At 44.8% G+C, this 14,672-nt stretch overlaps 1 protein-coding gene across 4 annotated transcripts in view; it reads right to left on the bottom strand.

Annotated features, from left to right (window-relative positions):
* Window positions 1-14,387, bottom strand: part of LOC106586705 (target of Nesh-SH3) — a 48,458-nt gene extending 34,071 nt beyond the window's left edge. For 3 of the 4 annotated variants that reach the window (XM_045707492.1, XM_045707493.1, XM_045707494.1), the window contains exons 1-6: window positions 13,887-14,387; window positions 4,905-5,084; window positions 4,396-4,464; window positions 4,131-4,263; window positions 3,141-3,319; window positions 1,236-1,285 (exon numbers count right to left, since the gene is read on the bottom strand). In XM_045707492.1, the coding sequence (XP_045563448.1) occupies window positions 1,236-1,285; window positions 3,141-3,319; window positions 4,131-4,263; window positions 4,396-4,464; window positions 4,905-5,084; window positions 13,887-13,974 (699 nt within the window). In that variant the 5' untranslated portion in view covers window positions 13,975-14,387. The remainder of the gene's footprint in view (window positions 1-1,235; window positions 1,286-3,140; window positions 3,320-4,130; window positions 4,264-4,395; window positions 4,465-4,904; window positions 5,085-13,886) is intronic. The other variant, XM_014174254.2, reaches the window with a different exon arrangement.
* Between the last annotated feature and the right edge of the window lie 285 nt (window positions 14,388-14,672).

The following is a 14,672-nucleotide window of genomic DNA, read 5'->3' as shown; positions in this document are numbered from 1 at the left end:
CTCTTCAGTAATACATGTGCTAGCTGGCTATGGTCTTCTCTACTGGTCTTGGCCAGCTATGGCTAGCTACTTGTTTCGCTATTTCCACTAAGGAGCAGGACGGAAAGAAAGAAGCTCCAGGCATCCCTTATATTACACTGTAGACTTACTAAAGACAGACTAGAGTACACTACAGACTAGAGTACACTACAGACTAGAGTACACTACAGACTAGAGCACACTACAGACTAGAGTACACTACAGACTAGAGTACACAACAGACTAGAGCACACTACTGACTAGAGCACACTACAGACTAGAGTACACTACAGACTAGAGTACACTACAGACTAGAGCACACAACAGACTAGAGCACACTACAGACTAGAGCACACTACAGACTAGAGCACACTACAGACTAGAGTACACTACAGACTAGAGCACACTACAGACTAGAGTACACAACAGACTAGAGCACACTACTGACTAGAGTACACTACAGACTAGAGTACACAACAGACTAGAGCACACTACAGACTAGAGCACACTACAGACTAGAGCACACTACAGACTAGAGTACACTACAGACTAGAGCACACTACAGACTAGAGCACACTACAGACTAGAGCACACTACAGACTAGAGCACACTACAGACTAGAGCACACTACAGACTAGAGCACACTACAGACTAGAGCACACTACAGACTAGATCACACTACAGACTAGAGCACACTACAGACTAGAGTACACTACAGACTAGAGCACACTACAGACTAGAGTACACTACAGACTAGAGCACACTACAAACTAGAGTACACTACAGACTAGAGCACACTACAGACTAGAGTACACTACAGACTAGATCACACTATAGACTAGATCACACTACAGACTAGAGTACACTACAGACTAGAGTACACTACAGACTAGAGTACACTACAGACTAGAGCACACTACAGACTAGATCACACTACAGACTAGATCACACTACAGACTAGAGTACACTACAGACTAGAGTACACTACAGACTAGAGCACACTACAGACTAGAGCACGCTACAGACTAGAGCACGCTACAGACTAGATCACGCTACAGACTAGAGCACACTACAGACTAGAGTACACTACAGACTAGAGCACACTACAGACTAGAGCACACTACAGACTTACGAAGGTAAATCACCAACGTTGTACAGAACACTCACCACAGACACAGGGCAAATTCATTAGCAGGAGTAATACATGCAGGACGTACCACAGGCGTCAGAGGGGTCCTTGGTCTGAAAGGTTTCTGGATGGCCTTCTCTGAAAACACAACCACAACACAAAAAGAATGAACAGTTGGAACTAATAACACGTTACTAGTACTGGACCGCAAGGAATATATACAGTTGAAGTCGGAAGTTTACATACACTTAGGTTGGAGTCCTTAAAACTCGTAATTCAACCACTCCACAAATTTCTTGTTAACAAACTATAGTTTTGGCAAGTCGCTTAGGACATCTACTTTGTGCATGACACAAGTAATTTTTCCAACAATTGTTTACAGACAGATTATTTCACTTATAATTCACTGTAGCACAATTCCAGTGGGTCAGAAGTTTACATACACTAATTTGACTGTGCCTTTAAACAGCTTGGAAAATTCCAGAAAAAAACGTCATGGCTTTAGAAGCTTCTGATAGGCTAATTGACATCATTTGAGTCAATTGGAGGTGTACCTGTGGATGTATTTCTAGGCCTACCTTCAAACTCAGTGCCTCTTTGCTTGACATCATGGGAAAATCAAAAGAGAATCAGCCAATACATCAGACAATAAATTCTAGACTTCCACAAGTCTGGTTCATCCTTGGGAGCAATTTCCAAATGCCTGAAGGTACCACGTTCATCTGTACAAACAATAGTACGCAAGTATAAACACCATGGGACCATGCAGCCATCATACCACTCAGGAAGGAGACGCGTTCTGTCTCCTAGAGATGAACGTACTTTGGTACGAAAAGTGCAAATCAATCCCAGAACAACAGCAAAGGACCTTGTGAAGATGCTGGAGGAAACAGGTAGAAAAGTATCTATATCCACAGTAAAACGAGTTCTATATCGACATAACCTGAAAGGCCATTCAGCAAGGAAGAAGCCACTGCTCCAAAACCGGCATAAAAAAGCCAGACTATGGTTTGCAACTGCACATGGGGACAAAGATCGTACTTTTTGGAGAAATGTCCTCTGGTCTGATGAAACAAAAATAGAACTGTTTGGCCATAATGACCATCGTTATGTTTGGAGGAAAAAGGGGGAGGCTTGCAAGCCAAAGAACACATCCCAACCGTGAAGCACAGGGGTGGCAGCATCATGTTGTGGGGGTGCTTTGCTGCAGGAGGGACTAGTGCACTTCACAAAATAGATGTCATCATGAGGCAGGAAAATTATGTGGATATATTGAAGCAACATCTCAAGACATCAGTCAAGAAATTAAAGCTTGGTCGCAAATGGGTCTTCCAAATGGACAATGACCCCAAGCATACTTCCAAAGTTGTGGAAAAACAGCTTAAGGACAATAAAGTCAAGGTATTGGAGTGGCCATCACAAAGCCCTGACCTCAATCCCATAGAACATTTGTGGGCAGAACTGAAAAAGCTTGTGCGAGCAAGGAGGCCTACAAAACCTGACTCAGTTACACCAGCTCTGTCAGGAGGAATGGGCCAAAATTCACCAACTTATTGTGGGAAGCTTGTGGAAGGCTACCCAAAACGTTTGACCCAAGTTAAACAATTTAAAGGAAATGCTACCAAATACTAATTGAGTGTATGTAAACTACTGACCCACTGGGAATGTGATGAAAGAAATAAAAGCTGAAATAAATCATTCTCTCTACTATTATTCTGACATTTCACATTCTTAAAATAAAGTGGTGATCCTAACTGATCTAAGACAGGGAATTTTTACTAGGATTAAATGTCAGGAATTGTGAAAAACTGAGTTTAAATGTATTTGGCTAAGGTGTATGTAAACTTCCAACTTCAACTGTATATAAAAACAGGTGATATGTGTAAGATACTGACAGACTCAGTGCTGCATCCATTTTTGGATGTGTTTGAAGGGGGAATGATTTGAGCGATGCACCATAGAAGGAAAGAGACAAAGTGTTTAGTTGACCTACCCATGTTGGTGTTGTGGATAACTGGCTTGCTCCACACTCCGCTGCGTTCCTCGTTGTTGGGTCGGACACCAAACTCGTAGGCCGTGTTGGGCTTCAGGTTATCGATGACCATGTCGCTGGAGGGGCAGGTCTGTTGAGTCCACTTCCTGTTCCTCTCACGGTAACGCACTGTGTAGTGCCTGGGTCAACACAGATAGAACACAACATTGTTCATTATCACACATTTTCATCAGTAGTATTATAACATGTATTGTGTAGTGACTATGTCAACAAACATATAATTTAATAGAAATGTCAGACATTGTGTAGTAACATGGATACTACAGCATGATGGCACAGTTTCTAGGGACTCATTTGTAACACAATGGCTTGTTATTAAGCTGTGAATGCAGAGCTGAAAGTTCTAGTTTCCTGTTTGAGATGTGTTGTGCAGGCCGTGGTCGTGTGCGACATTCAAGTGTTTGAAAAGCTAGTAGGGACTTTAGAGTTTGCTGTGAGCAGAGCAGGTTGAGGTCAAGCTTTCCAATGGGTTTTCCAAAGCTGAGTAGAGAGAAGAGGGGAAGAGGTACAGTTGGTTGATGTGTAGGATGAGGATCACTCCACCACTACATACACCTGTGCCCTCGCCCCACTGCCTCCCTGGAGGAACAATGTGTTGCAGTTATACCACATTTCTAATGCTGTCTGTTGTGTATGACATACTGTGAGTGTCAGTTTGAGTGAAATACGTCTGCTTTTCTCAAGCTGTGAAAATAATCTCCTTAGTGTGGTGGGACCCACTGTGTGCTTTTTGACCCATCTGAGTACCCTTACTGCCCTGTGTCTCTGTGGACAGAGAGCAGCATGACGAACCAGCACTGGAACGGGAACAACATGAACCTTTGTAGACGGGTTGGGACATGAGCTGTGTACCCGTAACCCCCTCACTGGCTCACTCTGAGCGTACATGTTTGTGCGTCTTTACATGTATGTTGGTGTACTTTAACTCACCCGTCCTCCAGGCAGTCGTTCATGATGTCCACCTCGTAGGGCGTCTTGAGGAAGGTCCCCCAGGACAGCAGCACCGAGGTGGGGGTCACGGACCCAATCACCAGGTGCAGTGGCTTCTCCAGGTTCACCTTGCCTGGGGAGTCACAGGGGTCAGAGTTCAAAGGTCAACCTCATCAAATTCAAAGCAGTGGGTATAAATAAGAAAAAAGTCAATGTAATCTTTCAAATCATTACTGGTAACACAGAGTTGGTGCACGTGCAGTACCTGTGCACTGTTTCTTCACATTGTTAATTGGGACGGGCTGGACAGCAATCAGGTACTTGGGCTCGGCATCTGGAAGAGAGATTCAGGGTTTAGCACTGCTAGCAGAAGAAAGGTTGCTAATGAATGTCTCTGAAGTGGATCGCTCCATAGCGTTGAGTGTGTGTGTTCTCATATGTTACCTGACTGAACATTCCAGACAGGAACAGGACATGCTGTCTTGAAAAGGAGGCTTGAGGGTGAGGTGTGTGTGTGTGTGTTTTCTCTGTGTGTGTGTGTGTGTGTGTGTGTGTGTGTGTGCGAGCATCTACATGTGTCTAGGTATGTGTGTTGTATGGATGTTGGATGAGTCAAAGTGAGTCTGCACAGATCTGTCCTTTGTCAGAATGCATAGAATCAAACCATGACTAGAACGTGAAGATAAAACACGTGTGCCAGAGCAATCTACCACAGTTCATGGGGCATAATCATGCAATCATACATTACATACCAAACACACACAAACGCCTCACCGATCTCGGTCTCGTAGGGCAGTCCGTTCTCTGGGAGTTGGATGAACTGTTTAGAGAACATGCTGCTTCCGTAGCCCAGGATGTAGCCCTCCAGCTTGGTGTCAGCGTTGGGACGTACAAACTTCATCACGATGGTGTCGCCTGTAGCGTTGATCCTCACCTTCATGTTCTGACGTCTCACTGGGGGCAGAGGAACACAGAAGGTTGTTGTATAAAATCCCTGTCTACGGATTACATCTTCAAACTAAGGGCAACCATGGCATCCGTGAAATAGAGGGAGACGCATTCATCCATGTATACAGGTAAGAGAGTCTTGCTAGCTACATACATTATATATTTCTAATTTTGTCAGAAAGTCATTTCATTGCAAGTTAAAGTGTACTGTTAGCTAGCTAGCTAATGTTAGCTGGCTGGCTCGCTAGCTAACGTTAAGTGTCTGATCTGTGTAGTAACATTATTTGGAAGCAGTGCCTTCGAAAAGTATTCAGACCCCTTGACTTTTTCCACATTTATCACATCTTGTTAGGTTACAGCCTTATTCTAAAATGGATGAAAAAAAATTCTCCCTCATCAATCTACACACAATACCCCATAATGACAAAGCAAAAACGGGTTTTTAGAAATGTTTGCTAATAAAAAAAATGTATAATAATGAAATATCACATTTACGTACATAAGTATTCAGACCCTTTACTCAGTACTTTGTTGAAGCACCTTTGGCAGCGATAACAGCCTTGAGTCTTCTTGGGTATGAAGCTACAAGCTTGGCACACCTGTATTTGGGGAGTTTCTCCCATTGTTCTTTGTCAGGTTGGATGGGGAGCGTCGCAGCACAGCTATTTTCAGGTCTCTCCAGAGATGTACCGATTGGGTTCAAGTCCAGGCTCTGGCTGGGCCACTCAAGGACATTCAGAGACTTGTCCCAAAGCCACTCCTACATTGTATTGGCTGTGTGCTTAGGGTTGTTGTCCTGTTGGTGAACCTTCGCCCCAGTCTGAGGTCCTGAGCACTCTGGACCAGGTTTTCATCAAGGATTGTCCTTCTGAAAGGTTCTCTCATCTCCACAGAGGAACTCTAGAGCTCTGTCGGGTTCGTGGTCACCTCCCTGACCAAGGACCCCCCCCCCAATTTCTCAGTTTGGCCAGGCGGCCAGCTCTAGAAAAAGACTTGGTGGTTCCAAACTTCTTCCATTTAAGAATGGTGGAGGCCACTGTGTTCTTGGGGACCTTCAATGCTGCAGACATTTTTTGGTAACCTTCCCCAGACCTGTGCCTCGACAGAATCCTGTCTCGGAGCTCTACGGACAATTCCTTCAACGTCATGGCTTGGTATTTGCTCTGACATGCACTGTCAACTGTGGGATCTTATATAGACAGGTGTGTGCCTTCCCAAATCATGTCCTATCAATTGAATTTACCACAGGTGGAATCCATTCAAGTTGTATAAACATCGCAATGATGATCAATGGAAGCAGGATTTACCTGAGCCCAATTTCGAGTCTCATAGCAAAAGGTCTGAATACTTATTTAATAAGTTATTTTTATTTTTTATTTTTAATACATTTTCCAAAAAAATCTAAAAACCTGTTTTTGCTTTGTCATTATGGGTATTGTGTGTAGATTGCTGAGGAAAGTGTTTTATTTAATCCATTTCAGAGTAAGGCTGTAAAGTAACAAAATGTGGAAAAAGACAAGGGGTCTGAATACTTTCTGAAGGCAGTGTAAGACTGAATCGAGCTAGTCGGTCACGTATTTTACTTCATTATACAGTATGTGCATTTTGCAAACTGCAGTGAGATATCTAAGGGCAAACTAAATAGTTAAGTTGAAATTGTGGAACATGCTTTTGAAAAAATAAATATACACACACTGCCAGCAGCCGCCAGAGACATAGAGGTTGGCCAGAAATGAGGGGAAACCATGGTTTTGATAAATAGCCTCAAGCTTTGCCAACTGTGTGTTTTCTATCAAAACTGCATTTGTTTTTTTTTCTCCTCAATATTTCAGAACAAACAATGAGGGATTGGTTTTTGCTTTGGCTCCAAGGGGGGGGGTTCCAGTGTATGAAACATTTGGAAACGTCAGGCTGCGTTTCTCCAACTCCAAAACAAGCAAACATTGTCTCAGTCATCTAAGAACCTGGTCCAAACCCCAACAGTTTGGCCGTTCTTCACCAGGGACTATCAGGCTTATCTATATGTATTTCCAGTTTGAAATGACTGGATGTTTATAAATGGACAGTCATTACCCCAATCATCTACAGTGCCTTCAGAAAGTTTTCATACCTCTTGACTTATTCCACAATTATTGTGTTACAGTCTGAATTAAAATTAAAGCTGTTCACAGCCAAGCCACAAGAACAGATGAGACTAGAAAGGAATATTAGCCAACAACAGCACAGATAAGGAAGAGGATTTTGTTATCGTCTTGGATACAGGCAGTGAGGATTAAGAATGACGGATTATCATCTTTAAATTCCAACATCTCCAACGTAACAGAATGTTCAAACTGACCAAAGCTTTGTCACTGTTACCACTGACTTACAGCTTGAGGACCATATTCATCTTCATAACAAACACACGCACACACAAACACCTAGGCTTGTACTGAGGGCAGCAGACCTGTAGATAGCCATCTGTAATCATGGACCTGAACTTACCAGCACCCTGTTATATGTAACGAATAAATACTTCAGTTGAATGTACCAATTGACTCTTTGACCTTGATGGACCTCATGGATAGGGCATGCCTTTGACCATCTAGGGCCACAATTACTAAGCATTTGCACCAGGTGAAAAGCTCACACCTATAGCAACAACATATTACTAAACAATTGTGTTACCATATATGTTACTACACAGGTATGAGAGAAACGTCATGTGAAATGTTCAGATAAAACCATTGAGATAGCTAATTGGCTCTTCATCTGAGAAAATGTAGTCCACATGTTGTGACAGGGACACAGTGTGTGCAGTGTGCTTCACACTCTGTTCCAGGTCTCAGCAGCTACGCACACTTATTTAATTATGCAATAGATCAATAAATCATACATTCTTTCATAAATGTCATCTGAATGTTATTAGAAGGTGATAACTAATGCACATTTCCCACATAGCTGCAGTATTCATCCAAGTGGTTACTAAGAGGGAAGATCAGTTAGATGTTTTGTTTTTATGGAGGAGAGCTCTGCCTATCACCATGTTATCATGGGGTTTACTACAGCAACTTTCTCCACTCGCACACTTCAACAAATCAAATCAAATGTATTTATATAGCCCTTCTTTAATCAGCTGATATCTCAAAGTGCTGTACAGAAACCCAGCCTAAAACCCCAAACAGCAAGCAATGCAGGTGTAGAAGCACATCAGAGAAACGACACAATCCTAAAATACAATCCTTTCTTGATCAAGAGATGAAACCTCCACCTCATACTGATAGTGAATCACCACAAAAAGTGGACCAGACAATCCATCAATCCATCAGCACAACAAGACACAATAAACCCTCCCACTCTGATCACACTGTATTCCTCTATGGCTGGATCATAGAGCCTCCCTTAGACTGAAGAGACTGAGCGGAAACATTGACTGGAGGCGACTGGGCTTCACAACGGCCATCCCGGCTCATCACTGGTGATGGATAATCCTCTGGGAGAGGGAGGAGGTCATTAGGCCTGTCAGTGGTTGAGCTCAGTGCTCTCGCAGAAATGCAAATTCACTGTGTGTGTGTGTGTGTGTGTGTGTGTGTGTGTGTGTGTGTGTGTGTGTGTGTGTGTGTGTGTGTGTGTGTGTGTGTGTGTGTGTGTGTGTGTGTGTGTGTGTGTGTGTGTGTGTGTGTGTAGCTTTGGAATCATTGTCACGTTTGTTGTTAATCTTGCCAAACTAGGTCCTCTTGGCAGCTTGTTTTGTATTCTTAGTTTTTGGATTCCTCCCCCTTCATGTCCTTCTATACTTGTTCTTCTCCTTCCTCTGTTTGAAGGGACATTGACTACTATGATCCCACTGTATGCACATACAGTACATAAAACACACACATTCACACACTACTGGGCAGGTTTTGTGTTTTAGGGGCTCTTTAACTTTAGTCTAGTTGAAGACTGTGGGGCTCTCTAGCTGTAGTCTAGTTGAAGACTGTGGGGCTCTGTGGCTCTAAGTCTAGTTGAAGACTGTGGGGCTCTGTAGCTCTAGTCTAGTTGAAGACTGTGGGGCTCTCTAGCTGTAGTCTAGTTGAAGACTGTGGGGCTCTCTAGCTGTAGTCTAGTTGAAGACTGTGGGGCTCTGTGGCTGTAAGTCTAGTTGAAGACTGTGGGGCTCTGTGGCTCTAGTCTAGTTGAAGACTGTGGGGCTCTCTAGCTGTAGTCTAGTTGAAGACTGTGGGGCTCTCTAGCTGTAGTCTAGTTGAAGACTGTGGGGCTCTCTAGCTGTAGTCTAGTTGAAGACTGTGGGGCTCTCTAGCTGTAGTCTAGTTGAAGACTGTGGGGCTCTCTAGCTGTAGTCTAGTTGAAGACTGTGGGGCTCTCTAGCTGTAGTCTAGTTGAAGACTGTGGGGCTCTCTAGCTGTAGTCTAGTTGAAGACTGTGGGGCTCTCTAGCTGTAGTCTAGTTGAAGACTGTGGGGCTCTCTAGCTGTAGTCTAGTTGAAGACTGTGGGGCTCTCTAGCTGTAGTCTAGTTGAAGACTGTGGGGCTCTCTAGCTGTAGTCTAGTTGAAGACTGTGGGGCTCTCTAGCTGTAGTCTAGTTGAAGACTGTGGGGCTCTCTAGCTGTAGTCTAGTTGAAGACTGTGGGGCTCTCTAGCTGTAGTCTAGTTGAAGACTGTGGGGCTCTCTAGCTGTAGTCTAGTTGAAGACTGTGGGGCTCTCTAGCTGTAGTCTAGTTGAAGACTGTGGGGCTCTCTAGCTGTAGTCTAGTTGAAGACTGTGGGGCTCTCTAGCTGTAGTCTAGTTGAAGACTGTGGGGCTCTCTAGCTGTAGTCTAGTTGAAGACTGTGGGGCTCTCTAGCTGTAGTCTAGTTGAAGACTGTGGGGCTCTCTAGCTGTAGTCTAGTTGAAGACTGTGGGGCTCTCTAGCTGTAGTCTAGTTGAAGACTGTGGGGCTCTGTGGCTCTAAGTCTAGTTGAAGACTGTGGGGCTCTCTAGCTGTAGTCTAGTTGAAGACTGTGGGGCTCTCTAGCTGTAGTCTAGTTGAAGACTGTGGGGCTCTCTAGCTGTAGTCTAGTTGAAGACTGTGGGGCTCTGTGGCTCTAAGTCTAGTTGAAGACTGTGGGGCTCTCTAGCTGTAGTCTAGTTGAAGACTGTGGGGCTCTCTAGCTGTAGTCTAGTTGAAGACTGTGGGGCTCTGTGGCTGTAGTCTAGTTGAAGACTGTGGGGCTCTCTAGCTGTAGTCTAGTTGAAGACTGTGGGGCTCTCTAGCTGTAGTCTAGTTGAAGACTGTGGGGCTCTCTAGCTGTAGTCTAGTTGAAGACTGTGGGCCTCTCTAGCTGTAGTCTAGTTGAAGACTGTGGGGCTCTCTAGCTGTAGTCTAGTTGAAGACTGTGGGGCTCTGTGGTTCTAGTCTAGTTGAAGACTGTGGGGCTCTGTGGCTCTAGTCTAGTTGAAGACTGTGGGGCTCTGTGGCTCTAGTCTAGTTGAAGACTGTGGGGCTCTCTAGCTGTAGTCTAGTTGAAGACTGTGGGGCTCTGTGGCTCTAAGTCTAGTTGAAGACTGTGGGGCTCTGTGGCTCTAGTCTAGTTGAAGACTGTGGGGCTCTCTAGCTGTAGTCTAGTTCAAGACTGTGGGGCTCTGTGGCTCTAAGTCTAGTTGAAGACTGTGGGGCTCTGTGGCTCTAGTCTAGTTGAAGACTGTGGGGCTCTCTAGCTGTAGTCTAGTTCAAGACTGTGGGGCTCTGTGGCTCTAGTCTAGTTGAAGACTGTGGGGCTCTGTGGCTCTAAGTCTAGTTGAAGACTGTGGGGCTCTGTGGCTCTAGTCTAGTTGAAGACTGTGGGGCTCTCTAGCTGTAGTCTAGTTGAAGACTGTGGGGCTCTCTAGCTGTAGTCTAGTTGAAGACTGTGGGGCTCTCTAGCTGTAGTCTAGTTGAAGACTGTGGGGCTCTGTGGCTCTAGTCTAGTTGAAGACTGTGGGGCTCTGTGGCTCTAGTCTAGTTGAAGACTGTGGGGCTCTCTAGCTGTAGTCTAGTTGAAGACTGTGGGGCTCTCTAGCTGAAGTTGATTTTATGTAGCTCTGCTGGTGTTTGGCTCTCAGGTTTCCATCCTGAAAATGAGAAGGTGAAGAGCTGGGGAAGAATGGTTCCGCCTCAGAACAAAAAGAGCGAGGCCTCACCTACAGGATCACATAACTCCAATGGGGGACAGGGGAGGGGGTGGGGCTTGATAAGCTTTAGGGGGCTTTACACCACTGCACCACACCTTTGGCCATGGGCCAGCCATGCTCCAGGTTCTCAGGGAGGAGAGCTTTACATCACAGCCCAGCTAGTGAGAGCCGTGCCTGGGCTAACTCTCCCACACTATCATCTGCACTGGTCCACCTGATCTCATACTATATCTCCCACATCTGGCTCAACTACAGCTGTTTTCTCCGGTGGCAAAAATATTTTTCTCTTTTCCCAACTCTCCCTTCCTTCGTCTCCCTCCATTGCTCTCCAATCATCCCTCCATCTGTCTAGCTATCTCTCAGCCATCCCTACATCTGTCTAGCTATCTCTCAGCCATCTCTACATCTGTCTAGCCCTCTCTCAGCCATCCCTCCATCTGTCTAGCTATCTCTCAGCCATCCCTACATCTGTCTAGCTATCTCTCAGCCATCCCTCCATCTGTCTAGCCCTCTCTCAGCCATCCCTACATCTGTCTAGCTATCTCTCAGCCATCCCTACATCTGTCTAGCCCTCTCTCAGCCATCCCTCCATCTGTCTAGCTATCTCTCAGCCATCCCTACATCTGCCTAGCCCTCTCTCAGCCATCTCTCCATCTGTCTTGCGCTCTCTCATCAATCCCTCCATCTATCCAGCCCTCTCTCAGCCATCTCTCCATCTGTCTAGCTATCTCTCAGCCATCCCTCCATCTGTCTAGCCCTCTCTCATCAATCCCTCCATCTGTCCAGCCCTCTCTCATCCATCCCTCTATCTTTCTAGCTCTCTTATTCATCCCTCTATCTTTCTAGCTCTCTTATCCACCCCTCCATCCCTCAGGCTGTAAGAGCACATACAACTGAAAAATTAAAGGAGAGTCTCACACTGTAGGAGCTCAGATGCAAGAATTTAATACCATCGTTTCAACAGCCATGCTGTCTTCATCAGTATTTAATACACCTAACATGCACAAAGAGATATAAAGTGCATCAACAACATGGCACATTGCAAAAAGGACCAAACTGCCACAATCCTGACCTGTAACCTGGAAACACTTTCATTTGTAAAGACTGGACACTATTAGTAGGAGTTAACCTCTCTTACCCTCGCCTGCCCACCTTGTTTCACGGAAATAGGACAAACTCCCGTGGCTCTTAAAAAATCCAGTACGAGCACAATTTTGGACATGGCCAGTTGTGAATAGTGAACACCTTGGAACACCTTGCTCCCGGTCAACGAAAGACAGTCCATGGAGTTTCAACATGATGTACAGTAGGCATACAGAAGACACAGAGTACTGTATTCTACTGTGTACCTATAGGGCAAACTTTATCTCTCAATTGAGTGCATGTGTCTAGGCACACATTTACAGAACCACTAGCTTTTCAGGCAATATGGGGCAAGGCAACGGCCACCTGTGGTTGTCACGGTAACATTTGCAGGGCAGCACGTTTCGGCTGCCGTGTGATAACGGTCAAATGCAATAACACATGATACATTAACAACCACATCACATACCATCCAACATACAGTATGATTAAGCAATAAGGCGCCTGGGGGGTGTGGTATATGGCCAATATACCAATATATGGCCAATATACCACAGCTAAGGGCTGTTCTGAAGCACGATGCAACGCGGACCCCCGAGGTGCCTTATTGCTATTATAAACTGGTTACCAACGTAATTAGAGCAGTAAAAATAAATGTTTTGTCATACCCATGGTATACGGTCTGTTATACCATGGCAGTCAGCCAATCAGCATTCAAGGCTCAAACCACCCAGTTTATAATAACAATTGCATAGCATTAATCATAGTGTACCTAGACCACGACCACATAGCATGAAGTACGCCCATTGTTTTGAGCATGGTCTCAGCGGACATAGTCTCAGCGCAAGCATTACAATAACAGTCATAGTCCAGACATAGATTCAACAAAGCAATAATTGGGCGGCAGGTATCCTAGTAGTTAGAGCGTTGGGCCAGTAACTGAAAGGTTGCTGGATCGAATCCCCGGGCTGACGATGTAAAAATCTGTCATTCTACACCTGAACAAGGTAGTTAACCCACTGTTCCCCGGTAGGCTGACATTGTAAATAAGAATTTGTTCTTAACTCACTTGCCTAGTTAAATAAAGGATAAAAAATGATGTCTAACAATATTATATGAACCCATAATCACTACAGGATCCAGTTGTAGGTTGATAATTAGCCCTATCTGATGATGATAAATACCAGTCTCCAGTTTGGTCCAACAATTCTACATGAAACTGAGCGGTCAGCATCATAAAATGTAATGTGATCATAGTATGGGGTGTCCACATTTCATTCACCTGCATTCACATTTCATTTACTTCATCTGAGGCTAACTGTCGTTGTGATAGGCAAGACAGAATTCCAATAAAAAAGGCATATATTCATGCTATTTGATGTACAGTCAACTCTTGATAAGTAAACATTGGATAACTGCAGGCTGTGTGCTCTATTTCACCAGTTCTTATTAAAGTCCTGTCATTTTCATTGTATTGACCAGGAATCGACTGTAAGTGTTTAGTGCAAGCCAAGCAATTCAAATACCATTGTATTGATCAGAAGTCAACTGTAAGGGTTCATCATGGCCATGATGATGATGCAGATGTCACCTACCTCTGCTTCTCCGAGCCGTGGACGAGCTGGCTAGCACCATCCCAACGATGAAGAGGAGGAAGAGGAGGAAGGTGTGTGAACGCTGCATGGTTGTAGCTGATCTGCAGAGGTCTCAGGTAAAAAGGACTGGCTGGTGGGTCTCACTAGATACACGTGACTTGTGTAGATCTGCTCAGGTGCTCCACTAAAGGATCTCAGTTCAGGACTAAGAGGAGGACTAAGGTGAACCACTGGACTAAAGTACTGGAGAATTTCAGTGTAAATATCAAGCAGCTCCGGACTAGCTCACAGACTGAGCCTGGTATACGACTAGAACAGTAGAACTAGAACAGTAAAGTCATTCTCCTAGGTCTGTGTGATTCTGAGAACTGTCTCTGGTGGCTGGACTACTTCTCTGAGCTGGTGGGTCTCAGGACTAGTGCAGCACACTGGACAGGCTCTGTCTGGGGCTGAGGGGATGGTTGCTCTGGGACTCTATGCTGTGCTCTGGGATCCAGGGAGACCAGCCTGCAGCATATATACATACAGAGGGAGGGGACACAGGGAGGCAAACACACCTCCTTCTTTTTTCTCACTCTCCCACAGAGAACAGAGCTCTTTTACATTCTGTCACACCCACTCATTCTCTCTCTCTCTCTCTCGCTCTCTCATCCCACTTTCATTCTTTCTGCATGTTTTTTTCTACGATGTCCACAACTCCACTGTTTTCTATCCATAAAGCTCTTGCTGATTTTTCATTGCACTTATTCTCTATTTCTCCCTTTCCTTTCTTTGTCTCCCTCCTTC

This window comes from Salmo salar, chromosome ssa25 (genome assembly GCF_905237065.1).
Source record: "Salmo salar chromosome ssa25, Ssal_v3.1, whole genome shotgun sequence".
NCBI classification, from domain to species: domain Eukaryota; kingdom Metazoa; phylum Chordata; class Actinopteri; order Salmoniformes; family Salmonidae; genus Salmo; species Salmo salar.
Note: the sequence above shows the minus strand (reverse complement) of the source record. Positions and strands in the feature narration are given on the sequence as shown.